This window comes from Phascolarctos cinereus, unplaced genomic scaffold, assembly GCF_003287225.1.
Source record: "Phascolarctos cinereus isolate Bilbo 61053 unplaced genomic scaffold, phaCin_HiC Scaffold_1;HRSCAF=81, whole genome shotgun sequence".
In the NCBI taxonomy this organism is placed as follows: domain Eukaryota; kingdom Metazoa; phylum Chordata; class Mammalia; order Diprotodontia; family Phascolarctidae; genus Phascolarctos; species Phascolarctos cinereus.
In genome coordinates this window covers 284,035,965-284,051,332 of record NW_027555514.1, presented here as the reverse complement: position 1 = coordinate 284,051,332, position 15,368 = coordinate 284,035,965, and the positions used below count along the sequence as shown (strand labels likewise).

The window sequence follows — 15,368 nt, the reverse complement described above, 5'->3', positions numbered from 1 at the left end:
TGTGGTACGTTGTTTTGATTTGCATTTCTCTAATCGAGTGATTTAGAGCATTTTTTCATAGGTCTATAGATGGCTTTAATTTCTTCCTCTGAGAATTGCCTGTTCATATCCTTTGACCATTTATCAATTGGGGAATGACTTGTATTCTTATAAATTTGACTTAATTCTATATGTATTGTAGAAATGAGGCCCTTATCAGAGAGACTGATAATCTCATCATAATTGCTCATCATTTCTTATAGCATAATAGTATTTCATCACAATCATATGCCACAACCTGTTCAGCCGTTACCCAATTGATAGGTATCCCCTCGATTTCTGATTTCTTTGCCACCACAAAAAAAGCTGTCATAAACATTCTTGTACAAAAGGTCCTTTTCCTTTTTGTTTTTTATCTCTTTGGGATATATGCCTAGTAGTGGTATTGCTAGGTCAAAGGAATATGCATGGTTTTATAGCCCTTTGAGCACAGTTACTAACTGCTCTCCAAAATGGTTGAAATCAGTTCACAACTCCCACCAAAAATGCATTAGTGTCTTAATTTTCCTACATCTCTTCCAACATTTGTCATTTTCCTTTCCTGTCATATTAGCCAGTCTGATAGGAGTGTGTTGGTACCTGAGAGTTGTTTTAATTTGCATTTCTCTAATACTTATTTAGAGCATTTTTTCATATAATTGTAGATAGCTTTGATGACTTCATCTGAGAACTGCCTGTTCATATGTGACCATTTATCAGTTGTAGAATGGCTCTTATTTTTACAAATTAGACTTGGAAAAAAACAACAACAAATTAGACTTGGTTCTCTAGATTTGAGAAATGAGACCTTTGTCAGAGAAGCTTGCTGAAAATTTTTTTTCACATTTATTACTGTGCATTTCCCTCTATCCTCTTCACTCCCAATTTATCCCATTCTTTCTCTTCCTTTTACCCTGTCCATTCTCAGAAGTGTTTTGCTTCTGACTACTGCCTCCCCCAATTTTCTTTCCCTTCTATCAGTCCCTCCCCCTCTTCTTATCTCTTTCCTCTCCTACTTTCTTTTTTTTTTCTTTTAATTTCCTCTCCTACTTTCCTGTAGGATAAGATAGATTTCTATATTCAATTGAGTGTGTATGTTATCTTCTCTTTGAGCCAGTTCTGGTGAGAATAACGTTCAAGGACTATCCATCTTCCCCTCCATTGTAAGATATTTTGCACCTCTTTTATGTGAGATAATTTACCCCATTCTCCATCTCCCTTTCCCCTTCTCCCAGCTCATTTCTCCTTCTCACCCCTTAATTTTATTTTTTTTTAAGGTATCATACCATCATATTCAACTTAAACTCATGCCCTCTGTCTATGTATACTCCTTCCAATGGCCCTTATAATGAGAAATGTCTTAGGAGTTACAAGTATCATCTTCCCATGTAGGAATGTAAACAGTTTAACCTTATCAAATCCCTTGTTATTTCTATTTCCTGTTTATCTTTTTATGCTTCTCTTGAGTCATATATTTGAAAGTCAGATTTCCTATTCAGCTCTGGTCTTCTCATCAGGAATACTTGAAAGTCCTCTCTGTTTCATTAGATGTCCATTCTCCCTGCCCCCATTCCCTGGGAAAGATTATACTTAGTTTTGCTGGATAGGTGATTCTTGGTTGTAATTCTAGCTTCTTTGCCCTCTGGAATATCATATTCCAAGCCCTCTGCTCCTGTAATGTAGAAGCTGCTAAATCTTGTTTTATCCTGACTGTGGCTCTACAATATTTGAATTGTTTCTTTCTAGCTTCTTGCATTATTTTCTTCTTGACCTGGAAGCTCTGGAATTTGGCTCTAATTTTCCTGGGAATTTTCATTTTGAGATCTCTTTCAGAAGGTGATAGATTGTTTCCATTTCTGTTTTGCCCTCTGGTACTAGGATATCAGGGCAGTTTTCCCTGATAATTTCTTGAAAGATATTTCCTAGGCCCCTTTTTTGATCATGACTTTCAGGTAGTCCAAAAATTCTTAAGTTATCTGTCCTTGAGCTTTTTTCCAGGTTAGTTGTTTTTCTAATGAGATATTTCACATTTTCTTCTATTTTTTCCATGCTTTGATTTTGTTTGATTGTTTCTTGATGTCTCATGGAGTCTGCTTGCCCAGATCTAATTTTTCAGGAATTATTTTCTTCGGGGCATCTAGGTGGCACAGTGGATAGAGCATGGGCCCTGAAGTCAGGAGGACCTGAGTTCAAATCTGGCCTCCGACCAAACACTTGACTCTTACTAGCTGTGTGACCCTGGGCAAGTCACTTAATTCTGGTTGCGCGCCCCCCCCCCAAAAAAAGGAATTATTTTCTTCAGTGAGCTTTTGTACCTCCTTTTTCCATTTGGCCAATTCTTCTTTTTAAGGAGTTCTTCTCTTCACTGGATTTTTGTTCCTCTTTTCCCGTTTGGCATAATCTGTTTTTTAAGGTGTTCTCGTCAGTAATTTTTTTTGTGCCTCCTTTAGCAGGCTGTTGGTTTATTTTTCATGATTTTCTTTGATCACTCTCATTTCTTTTCCCAGTGTTTCCTCTACCTGTCTTATTTGATTTTTAAAATCCTTTTGGAGTTCTAGGAATTCTTTTTTGGGACTGAGATTAATCCACATTTTTCTTTGAGGCTTTGGATGTAGCAGTTTTGACTTTGTCATTTTCTTTTGAGTTTGTGTTTTGATCTTCCCTGTCATCAGAATAACTTTATGGTCAGAGTCTTTGTTGTTGTTGTTTGCTCATTTTCCCGCCTATTTCTTGACTTTTAATTTTATGTTGAGTTTGGGCTGTGCTCCCATGGCGGAGGGGGGTACTGTCCCAAGCTTCAGATGTTTTTGTGTGGCTATTTTCAGAGCTAGTGGCAACCTGCAAGGTTTTGGTTTTACAAAGTGGTATGATCTAAGGAGAAGTGTGCTTACTACTTTTCTGGCCTATGCTCTGGTCTCGAAGTGACCCCAAGCACTCTTGTCTGTCCTGCGGCTGCGCGCTCTGGCTTGCTGCTGCTCTTTCTCGCCCTGGGAGACTGCCTCTTAGGACTTCAGCCCAGCTCCGAGTATGGGCAGCGCAGCAGAGTCCTGCATTCAGTGCCTGCAGAAGGATCCCCTGCGATCTCCTTTTGACTAGTTCTCTGATCTCTTTACTGTAGTCTTTTGTGGGCTGAGAGTTCCAGAAACCGCCACTGCCACTGCTGAGTCGGTGCCCTGAAGCCTGCTGCTGGTTGGCTGGTGTGTTAGACTGTGCTCCTCTCTCACGTTGGTGCAACTGACCTTTCCTGCCAAGCTTCCAAGTTGTCTTGGACTAGAAGATTGTTTCACTCCATCCTTTTGTGGGTTCTGCCACTCCAGAATTCTTTTTGAGGCATTATTTAAAGTTGTTGGAGGGGAATGTGGGAGAGCTTAGGCCAGCCCTGCCTTTTCTCTGCCATTCTCTTCTTAATTATTTCTTATCTATCTCACATATGGTTTGTTTGTACATGGCTGTTTGCTTGTTATCTCCCCTATTGGATTGTGAGTTCCTTGAGGGCAGGGACTGTCTTTTACTTGGCACAATGCCTGGCACATTGGAGGCATTTAATAAAAATTTACTGACCGACAGGGTGAGTGATCTGTTTACTGCACCAACCGTTGCCTCCAAGAAGAGGCAAGGAAAAAGCAGCAATTTAGCAAAACTAACAGATACATCAGCTGTTGCTGACAGTGTATGCAGTATTTCCTGCTCATAGTCACCCATTTGTGCAGTGAGAGGTGAACAATATCTACCCTCTTATAACTCCTTATTATTACTCAGTGTATTCTTTTGTTGCTGTTTATTTATGTTGTTATCATTGTGTGTGTAGAGCTATTTTTGCTTGGTTCTGTTTACATCACTCAGCTTCAGTTTGCATAGGTCTTCCTGTACTTTTCCAGAGACTTCATATTTGTCATTTCTTAGGGTGCAATAATATCCTATTACATTCACGTACCACAATTTTGTAGCTATTCTGCAATCTCTGCACATCTGTTTTCTCTCTGGTTCTTTGCTGCAATCAAAGGTCTAGTCAAGACTCCTGGTGTCTATCTTATTAGTAGGAACAGATACCTAAGTTATTTCTCTTCCCTTTTAGTGGCTTCATCAGTAAAGCTTTTGAAGGCCATCAGAGGAAGCTGGTATAGATTTGACTTAAGAGATTTGACTGGAAGAGTAAAATGTAAAATGTTTTTCGTTTGGCATCATTTAGTTGCAAACCTCTTTAAATGGTTTCAGAATTACTAAAAAGGTAAAATGACATGAGAGGACCTGCTTCCCGGTTTTGTCCTTGCTTTGCATGGGGAGGGGAAGTCGGAAGAAGAGGAGAAGTGAATCAAGTCATGTGATACTGCCTGTCTGGCAGAAGTCTTTAAGTTCTGAGCGGAGATACCAACTGTGTTTACTATTTTGGGTAAATGAGGTTGGTTGGTTGCTACGAGCAGCTTCTCTATGGGACCCTTCCTTGCTTCCAGTATGCACAGCTCTACTCATTGAGATCATCCCAGTGCTTGCTATTGAAATTTGGGTGGAAGAGGGAGGCATCTGCCTAGTCTGAGTCCTGGCTGGAAGAAACACTCCCTTCAGTGTCCCCTTCCCCAAATGTGATCGGGCTGGGGCAGCTGGCAACTTATTACTCTGCAGAAATGAAATAGCAGCCTAGAAAGTGGTGGTGAGCAGACCTTTTCCAAGCAGCAAACTGCCTCTTTAAGGGGGTGAGGGAAGTCTGGCTTATTGCAACATCTGCTTCTGGAGCCCAAAATCCCCTCCAGCATGCTGGAGGAGAAGACTAATATCCTACAGTGTGCCTCTGGAATTCTGCCACTCTCGGGGATTGGGCTGAAGCAAGGGCAGGACATTGACTCAGCAGGATGCCAGGATCCATACCACAATTTGCGGGAAGGTTAGCACATTCAGCCCCTTTGCCTTTTGCATGCTGTGGCCGTTTCCTTCTGCGCTTCACGCTGCTCTTCTTCCCCTGTCCGTGTCCAAACTTTGAATCTGGCTGCTTATTTCTTCCAAGTTTTTCTGAAAGTATGAGTTTCACATGGCAGCTAGGCATGGTAGCAAGCATATACATACATACATACACATACATATGCATATCTGTCTACACACACACACACATCTATGCCTGGTTCACATTGTCCAATTGCTTTCTCCCTTTACTAACCCTTTCCTTCCCCACATGAAGTTGCTCAGAGGTAATCACAGCTTCAGAGAGGAGGAAGAAGGGAGAAGGGACCTCGTAGGCAAGCAGTACATTCTTTTCTGTTGTTTTGGACAACAACCAGTTGTGTGAGGACCAAGGTGCCGACTGTTTGAGCTTAGGGGAGTCACGAGGATTAGAAATGTCGCTTTCCATGCCAGCACCATAGGCTGAGAGGAGGTTGTTTGTGCTGCCAGCTTGTTCTGGGCCAGGGCTAAGAAGCTGGGCTGGATATATCAATCTGGGTGATTCTTAGTTTTACATTTATGAGGAAATGCTCCTTTGGTGCTGTAATAATGGTTGTCTTCAGTGCACAAGATGATTCTAAGTTTAAAGGAAATACTTTCAGATGAGCTTAAGTTCAGAGAAAGGGAAGATGGCCAGTGAATGCTAATGGAGGAAAATTATCCTCTTTTTTAATAGCTTGGAAACTGTATGCTTTCTGATGGCTAGGTTTATATAATCCACACTAGCAATTAAATATGGATTAATCTATACATTTGAAGACATTTCTTAGAAATTTTTGAAAATTCTGGAGTACATGTAATTGGCCATGAATGGATGTATTGTAAATATGATTAGATCTGGGTCCGTCTGGGAAAGGGAGTAGCTTTTTGAAATAGTTTAGTTACTGGAAGTTTTTCTTTTTTCCTTGTGCCTGTAGTATTGTTCAGTGGATACTAAAATTATCATTTGTGTTACTTTCTTGAAAATTGGCTATGTATTTTGCTGTTTTCATAATGTTTCTGAGGTTTGAATGTGTCTTAAGATAAGCACTGAGATAATTCTCTTTTGAAGTTTTCTGGAGTTCCATATTGTATCCTGAAAGTTGAAAGAGAAATCTGATTTTCTATCTCTTTTTGCTTAAAGTGTCAGGATTTGTAACAAAATGGGGGGGGGGAGGAAGAAAACATACATTTTTGCTTTAGGTGGTGAAAGCAGCAGAGGATACTTTGAGTGTACTCCGGAAGATGGGGGAGGGAACAACAGTTATACATTCTTCCTTCAGGAAACCATGGATACCCACTTCTAATTAATTTTTCACCTTCTTATATGTACTTTTTTGCTCTTTTATTCATGTTTCTTATTTTTCTTACTCTCCTTTAAAAAAAATGGATAGTCAGTGCTCAGTTCCATGGGGTTAATTGTTCCTGGAGAAAAGCAGACCAAAGGTGATTTCACTTTATTGTGTTAGTTGACAGTTGGAAGTAACCCACGGATGCATCCGTTGCCCAGACTGTTATTTTCCACATTTTACTTCGGCATAGCCAGTATTGGACTGTGGACAGATTCATGAGAGAGAAGTTTGAAAGTCCCCAAAATTGATTTATTTGTATTTTTACACAATCTCTTTAAACTTACGGTGGCCATTAAGTGGGCAAGAATAAACAAAAACTATAAAACTCAGTGCTTAGTTGTTTGGGGGAAGATAGGTAAACTGGGATGGCACTGCAGATTGATGGAACTTTCTGGAGAGCACTCTGGTGGTATATCAGGAGTTATACAAATTATACTGAGTGATCCAGTAATCTCATCATTGAGAATATACATTGAAAACATTTCGAAGTGTTTTCAAAATCTGTATGCAAATGTTTATAGTAGTAGTGTTTATAATAATAGGAAACCGCCTACGTATTAACTAACAAGAATGACTGAACAAATGATTGTATAGTAATACAGTAGAGTGGCATAATGCAGTAATTAATGGCAAATAGGAAAGATGGAAGAGCTGGAAGAACAGTATCAGTAGTGGCTTTGATTGCATGGATCTCCATGTAGTCAGAGTCAGTGTGAATGGAAAAAAACAAATAACAATAATAATGATAATAATTAACATTTACATAGGGCCTACTATGTCCTGAGCGCTGGGCTGAGTATTTTATAATTATTATCTCATTTGATCCTGTGAGGTAGATAACAAGTTTATAGCTGTTTAGATGTTAATTTTCATAATGACAATAACTCATCTTTCTGTAGGGCCTTACGGTTTACAAATCACTTATTTCTCAACAATCTTGTGAGATAGGTACTACAGATATTTTACAGATAAGGAAACTGAGGCCCATAAAGGTATTTTAAATGAATATTTTAAGTCTTGATGTTTAAAATTAAATTCATAATAGATTGTCTTCAAAACGGAAAAAGAAATCTCATATGAAATTCCCATGGTTCAGAGGTGATTTCTGCCTTTGATTGCGTTCCAGAATGTAACTAAATTCTGAGCCAAGCTTTTACCAATTCTTGTTGGCATTGGTACTGGTGATTGTAGTGTTGCCTTCTGTCACTGGGGGGCAGAAGTGTGCACACAGGTAGTGTTTCTTCATTCAGAAGAGGGCAGTGGTGCATGTGCTTGTGCACCCTTCCACCGCTTAGTGTTACCTAATGTTTTACAACTGCATCCGACGGCAAGTGTGCCGCTGGAGGAGCCTTAAAGGACCCTTAGTTAAACCTCTTCATTTTATGGTTGAGAAAATCGAGGTGCAGAGGTGTCTGCCCAAGATCACAAAGGCAGTCAGCGGCAGAGCTGGAGTCCCAGCTCAGGTCTTCAGACACACAATCCATTGTTCTTTCAGTGATACCACACTCCATACTTCGAACCATGGGAAAATGTTTGTGTCCGGGAAATTAACAGGAACATTAAAGACACCTTTTACCTGAGAAAGACATCTTGGCTTTTTAGAAGCGTAAGATTTAAAGTGGAAAAGAAATTGTCATTTTACCAATAATAGTGGCTGGTATTTACACAGAGCTTTAAGGTTTGCTTTATAAATATTATCTCATTTGATGCTTACGGTAACGCTGAGACATAGGTGGTGTTGTTCCCAATTTACAGATGAGGAAACAAACTCAGGGAGGTAGGTAAAGGGCTTTGCACCAGCTGGCCCCTTCCTACCTTTCCAGGCTTCTTCTGTCCACATCCTGAGGCTCTCCTGCTCCTCTCCCTCCCCCACTGTAACCCTCCTTTTCACTGTCTGGCTCCCATGCTGGGAAGGCTTTGACCTCCCCCCTGCTGTCTCCTGGCTTCTTTGGCCTTCTCAGGCCCTGCCCCAAGCCTGCCCTCTTGGGGAGGCCCACTGGCCCCCTCCCTCTCCTGAGTCACTTCCCAGTTACCCCGGGGATATTTTTTGTGGACATCCTTGTTGGCTTACTGAATCCCCCATTAGAATGTGAACTTCTGGGATGCAGGACCCTTGTTTTTGGGTCATTTTTATCCCTACTCTTTAGTGCAGTGACTGGCATATAAAGGATGCAAGAAATGATTGCTCACTGACTAAAATTACATGGATAATAGCAAATAACTGGGCTAGAATTTGAACTTGTATCCTCTTACTCCAAATTCAGTGTTTTCCCCACTATGCCATAACTGCATAAATATTTTAAATTTGGGTTCAGGGTGTATCGCTGGTCCCAGAAAAAAAATGGCTGTTTTGTTTTATTCCAGGCAAAAATGTGGTAAAACATAGGCTAGATATAAACACAGGCCTGAATCCAAACTTCAAAGGGCTGCCCTTGAGGACCTAGAGGTCCACAAATGGCCTCGAAGACACAGGTTCCCCACCCCTGGGCTCCAGTATCAGGTAGCAGAACTGAACTCCTTGATGGTGATGTCCTTGTCTTGAAAAGCAGACTGAGCAAGGGGCCTTTCTGACCCTTCTAGTCTAATGGCTTTCATTTCAACAGACCTAATGAAATACCACTATTTCTTCTCCCTTCCTTCCTACGTTCCTCTTCTTCTTCTTTTCTTCCCATCCCTTGCTTCCTCTCCCTTTTTCCTCCCTTCTGCCCCAGGATGGAGGCCACTTATGGATCTGTTCCCAGTGCCAATTGCATGGAAGCTTTACCAACCCGGGCTTCCCTCCTGAAACAACTCGATGTTCCTCTGGACTTATGTAGAAGGCCCCTCCATTTAATTGGTGCTGCAGCTCAGAGCCCACTTCAGCCCAGCTTCAGCCTTCCCAGCAGGGCTGCACCCCCATGCCTGGCATCCAAGCGATATATAAATATGAATAAGGTTCTTGCCCCTTCAAACTTACACTTGAGTAGGGGAGTTAAAAACATTTACAAAAATAACAAAATAATATGAAACAGCACGGGCATAGGAGAAATTAGGAAGCAGAGGGGCTCAAGAACATCTGTAACCCTGGCCAAATACCTTATGTTGAGAGGAAAGAAAGGACGGGATAGGGAGGAAGAAACCAAAGCTAGTCTTGACTGGTAAGAAGAAGCCCGAGTCCTGCCTCGTTAGACTCAGTTGCTAGAAGTATGTGGCCCCTTGATATGACCTCCCTTCATCTTGTCCAGCATATTGACCCCCAGTCATCTGCACCTGTAAGCTTTAACCTCTCCCTGCTTGCTGATTTCTTCCCCACTGCTTTTTATAGGGTCCAAGCTCCTCCTCCATGAAATAAACTCCACTAGATTCTCCCACCTCTCATTCTGTCTTGTGATTTCTCTGTTCCCCTTCTCAGACCTGCTCCATGGAAAAACTGCCTACGCCAGCTGCCCCTGCTCTCACTCAGCCCTCAGCCCTTTGCAGTCAGGCTTCTGACCGCCTCACCTGGTCTCTCCAGAGTTACCATTGATCTCTTCACCGCCATGTCTGATGGCATCTTCCCAGCCATCCGTTGGCCTGTAGGCTGTGTTTGATATTGTTGCCCACCCTCTCTTCCATCACATGACTCTCTCGTGGTTCTCCTACCTGTCAGATGGCTCTTCAGTTTCCTTTTGTGGTTTATCACATCCTATAATTGTGGATGTGCTCCAAGCTGCTCTTCTGGACCCTCTTCTGAGTCAATCAGCTAGCATTTATTATATGTCTTTTATGTGCCAGGCACTGTGCTAAGCCCTGGCAGGCTCACCGAGCTACCACGTGGATTGCAGCTTGTAGAACATACTGCACATTCACAAAGAGTTGAGCCCTCATTGGCCAGGTCTCCCCTCTGTGCTCATTCTGAGGCCCTGTTCTCACTGGCATCTTGGATCCCCAGAGCAAGACTAGATGGGTTTCTCAGAGCTCTAAGAGTAACCCTGAGGGCTTGAGGTATTGTTTGGCAGTGATCCTCCCTAATGTCAACTAACCAGTTACCATATCTTCGGTATCATCTAAGTTGTAATTACTGCCCCAATGTAATTTTATCCCCCAAAATCAATTAGTTTTTACAAAGGGATGATTACCTAAGAAGATATATCAAGACCCAAACTATGAAGACTTCGTGTCCCTGCCCGATCCCCAACCAGAGTATACTTTTTCTTCTACATAACTTACTTGGTCCCTGGGTTAGTGAGCTCCACCTTAAAATGATTCCTGCTATAAGGTTTGTTTCTGATTGTGGCAGAGCTGACGGACACGTAGCTCTCTGGTTTTCAGGACATGATGTCTAGGTTGCTTCATTGATTCGTTGCTGGATTGGGTCAAACAGACTGATCCTTAGGGCTGAATACTGCCTGGCTTCAGTGGTAGTGGCTACAACTCATCTCTGGCCCCCACTTGTTGACTGGTGGCTCTTACAGCCTTTCAGATGTGACGAGGTTGTAGCTAGGTCCATGCCATCTCTGATGTTTATTCATTTAAGAGAAGGAAAAACTAAATAAATAAAAACCACAGCAAGGCTATGTGGTCATGGCTACCAGGCAGCTGTTGGCAGGAGGCTGTGAGCCCCTACCACTTCTGCCGGCAGATCCCACCAGTTCTTGTGTTGCTCACCACCGGGAAAGAGAGATTTCAAATCTTTTGTCTGCATGCTCAGCAGCCAGTGAAAAGGCCTTTCTGTGGCCAAACAGGGAGCTCACAGAGGATAGTCAAGATAGCTGGGCATGTTCCAAAGAGGGAAAAGGGACCTTCCAATACGCATCACTGTATAGTGATTGCAGTGTACATTGCAACAGGGGAGCCTAACGCAGATGTTTGAAGGAGTCAGAGCCAGTATCAGCCCATCATGCACGCACGCGGCGCGCGCGCACCCCCCCCCCACACACACACATGTGCATACCTCCAGCACCAGTCCCTCCCCTGAGCTTCATTTCTGTAATCACCAATTGCCTTTTGGATGTTTCATACTAGATATCCAGGAGACATCTCAAACACGGCTCATCATCTTTACTAACCCCTTCATTCTTCCAAACTTATCCATTTCTGTCAGAGGTCCTGCCATCCTCCCGGTCTCCCAGGTTTATCACCTTGGTATTATCTCTGACTCTTCCATACCTCATGTTCCCCCCCTTTATGCATGTTCAGTTAGTCACCAGATCTTTCCATTTTTACCTCTACAGCATTTCTTGCATCCAGTCCCTTCTCTCCATTTAAATAGCTGCCACCTGAGTTCAGGTTCTTATCACCTTTTGCTTAGGTAATTGCAGCAGCCTCCTAATCGGTCTCCCTGCCTCAAATCTTTCCCTGCTCCAGTCCATCCTACCTGCTACTGCCAAAGTAATTTTCCTCAAGTGCAGATCTGACCATATGATTAAGGCTTGCTCTTGCCTCTGGGATCAACTGTCAACTCCTTTGTTTAGCTTTTAAGGCCTCAGGCAGCCTGGCCCCAGTCTGTTTTCCCAGCCTTGTTGGACGTTACTCCCCCTTCTGCATTCTGTCCATCTATCCAAACTGGACTTCTTTGTGTTCCTCACACACATTACTATTCCTGTGTCCTGGAATACACCTACTCCTTACGTTCACCTCAGTTTCCCCCCTTTCTTGCAGTTCAGGCACCACCAACATGAAGCCTTTCCTGATCCCTCAAGTACTAGTGCCCTCCCTCCCAAATTTCCTTAATACAAGGATATAAATTTGATCCATGATATTTTTTTTTCACTTGATGGGATAAGACCTAAGATATCTTAGACAAAAGAATAAGCACTGCGGAAGACCTTTTCCCCCAAGGTGGTGCCGAAGGCAAAGAAGGAAGTGGTTGCGCGCCCCCCCCCCCAAGACAGAAGCTAAGTCCAAGGCCTTAAAAGCCAAGAAGGCAGTGCTGAAGGGTGTTCACAGTCACAAAAAGAAGAAGATCCGAACGTCTCCCACATTCCGGCGACCCAAGACACTAAGACTTCGACGGCAGCCCAAACACCCCAGGAAAAGTGCCCCTCGGAGGAACAGGCTTGACCACTATGCCATCATTAAGTTTCCCTTGGCCACTGAGTCCGCCATGAAGAAGATTGAGGACAACACCATGTTTGTTTTCATTGTGGACGTCAAGGCCAACAAGCATCAGATCAAGCAGGCCGTCAAGAAACTCTATGATATTAATGTGGCTAAGGTCAACACGCTGATTCGGCCTGATGGAGAGAAGGCCTGTGTCTGACTTGCTGCAGACTATGATGCTTTAGATGTTGCCAACAAAATTGGAATCATCTAAACTGTGTCCAGCTGTCCCACTCCACCTACAATAAAAAAGTTTTCCAGTTAAAAAAAAAAAAGAAAGAAATAATAGATAAGAGGCAATGGGGGAGAAGAGTAGCCTTGTGAAGGAAGAAGATATAATAGTAGCAAATCCAGGAATCAGATGTGGGAAACATGGTGGAGAACATTTGGGAGGTAGAGAAAGAAACAGACACAATAGTATCATCACTATATACTATAGACCTCCTGGACAAAATCTCCCCCCCCATATATATATATAAATAAAATCAATGCTAGACTTTAATTATCCATCTCATCTGCTGCTGGCATGCTCTCTTTATGCAGAGCAGAGCAAATGATGCTTCTGAAATTATTTTTGTAATAATTTTACCTTCCCCAAAATGGAAGAGCCAGAAAGAGAAATTCTGTCCTGGACCTGATTCTCACCACAGATTGGCTGGATGGGACCTGTGAGAGAACAGACCGGTGCATCTTAGACTTTGGAGAAGACAGTTGGGCCTCATCTGACATGCCCTTCACATTTTTGGAACATAGATTTCAGAAGATTTGGGGAAAGGCAAAGAACAATCCTGTGGCCTAAAATTCCAAGGAAAGTTAGCCCAGGAGGAATGGGAACCACTCAAGAACGAAATCCCTAAGACACATAGCAGAGCAGTGATAGGAAGATGCTCCAGGGAATGCATAGGGAATTCACTCAAAATGACAAATGCAGAAGGCAAAAGAAAGACCAGGGAATGCAAAAATGCCCAAGTATGGCATGGTCCTTTCAATCAATCAAGAAATGTGGGGTTTTTTTTTCCCTCTCTGGGCTCTGCTTCTGACTTTCCCAACTTCTTTCTCCAGCAGCTGTACTATGATTGGTCAGTTCTTCCCAGAACTTCCGTTTTAAGAAAAATGTCCAAGCCAGCCAGATTCACTCTTTCATTGCTCTTTGGGCTACACTTCTGGCTGTCTAGACTAATTTCTCCAACATGCTTCTCTCCCAGTTCCTCCTGACCTCCCAATTTTATAACTTCCTTTTATGTGCTGTCTTTCCCAGTTAGAATGTAAGCTTTTGGAGGGCAAGAACTGTCTTTCTTTTTTGCTTGTGTTTATATTCCCAGCCCTGAGCACAGCCTGGTACATGGTAATCATTTGTTGACACCTTACATCTATCAGATTGCCTAAACAGAAAAGGGAGATGATAAATGCTGGAGAAGATATGGGAAAATTGGGACACCAGTGCACTGGTGATTGAACCATTCTGGAAGACGATTTGGAACTCTGCCCAAAGGGCTATAAAACTGTGCATACCCTTTGATCCAGCAATATTACAATTAGGTCTGTATCCCAAAAAGATCATAAAAAAGGGGAAAGGACCTACATGGACAAAAATATTTAGAGCAGCTCTTTTTGTGGTGGAAAAAGAATTGGAAATTGAAGAGATATCCATCAATTAGGGAGTGGCTGAACAAGTTGTGGTATATGAATGTAATAGAATAGTGTTGTGCTATAAGAAATCAGGAGCAGGATGCTCTCAGAAAAAACTGGGAAGAAATATGTATGCACTGATACAAAGTGAAATGAGCAGAACCTGAAGAACACTATACACAGTATCAGCAGCATTATACAGTGATCAACTCTGAATGACTTAACCATTCTGATCAATATAGTGACTCAAGACAATTCCAAAGGACTCTTAATGAAAAATGCTATCCACCTCCAGAGAAATTACTATGGAGTCTGAATGCAGATCAAAGCAGACTATTTTCACTTTTTTCCTGTATTTTTTTTCTTTTTGTTCTGTTTCTTTCACAGCATGACTAATATGGAAATATGTTTTACATGATTGTGCATATATGACCTATATCAAATTGCTTACTGTTTTAGGGATGAGAGAGGGAGAAAAATTTGGAACTCAAAATCTTATGAAAAATGAATGTGAAAAAATTGTCCGAGTGTAATTGGAAAAAATAAAATACCATTAAAAAAAATGAATACTTATTGACCCTGCTGTGTGCCAGACATTGCCTAGTCAGTGGGGGTACAAGTACAAAAAATGAAATAATTTCTATTCACAAGAAGTCAAGATCTAATGGAGAAGACAGGTATATACCGACATGTATATAGCATAAATGTAAAGTGAATGAGTACAAATATACGCAGAATAGTTAATTACAGAAAGGTATGGTAGTTTAATTACAGTAATTTGGAGGGTGAAATTATTATAAGGGCAATTTCAGAAGCATTACCTACTCTGCTCTGCATAGAGAGAGTATGCCAGCAGATGACCTGGTTAGAGTCTCCCGTCATTATCCTGTTAAACTCCTCACCTATAAAGAGTGTTTGTCCAGGTGGTCTTAGTATACTCTGATGATACTGTTGTGTCTGTTTCTTTCTCTTTTATCTCCCAAGTGTTCCTCCGCCATGTGTCCCACATCTGATGCCTGGATTTGCTACTCTTTGCTCCTACTACTGTCTTCTTAATTCACAATGCTACTCTCCTCCCCTGCTGCCTCTTATCTCTTCTGGTTCTTTTTGTCTAAGATATCTTAGGTCTGATCCCTTCAGGTTATAAAAGCAGCAGTAAGGACCCATGGATTAAATTAGCATCTCTAGTTCACCTCACGCTTGGAAAGACTTGTCCCACCTTTTAAACACCGTCTCTCCCTGGGAGCTCTCCTGATGCTCCCCACCCCCAGCGTTTTTATTCTTTGGACTTCACAGTAACATCCTATTGGCGACTCTGACACTCAGACGCCATTTTAGATTGTATTTGGTGGTATTTCTGTCATGTTCTCCTACTCTACCGGGAGCTCCGTGAAGGCA

The 15,368-nt window shown here is 42.1% G+C and overlaps 1 protein-coding gene and 1 pseudogene across 4 annotated transcripts in view; both read left to right on the top strand.

Annotated features, from left to right (window-relative positions):
• MRTFA (myocardin related transcription factor A) overlaps positions 1-15,368 on the top strand; it is a 151,437-nt gene that overhangs the window by 52,603 nt on the left and 83,466 nt on the right. Inside the window, exon 1 of one of the 4 annotated variants that reach the window (XM_078147545.1) lies at positions 4,419-4,897. The exons of 2 other annotated variants lie outside the window; for them this stretch is intronic. In XM_078147545.1, coding sequence (XP_078003671.1) covers positions 4,768-4,897 — 130 coding nt within the window. In that variant the 5' untranslated portion in view covers positions 4,419-4,767. Of the gene's footprint in view, positions 1-4,418; positions 4,898-15,368 lie in introns of those variants that run through there. One more of the 4 variants, XM_020982675.2, reaches the window with a different exon arrangement.
• LOC110205605 (large ribosomal subunit protein uL23 pseudogene) lies at positions 6,896-14,531 on the top strand (annotated as a pseudogene).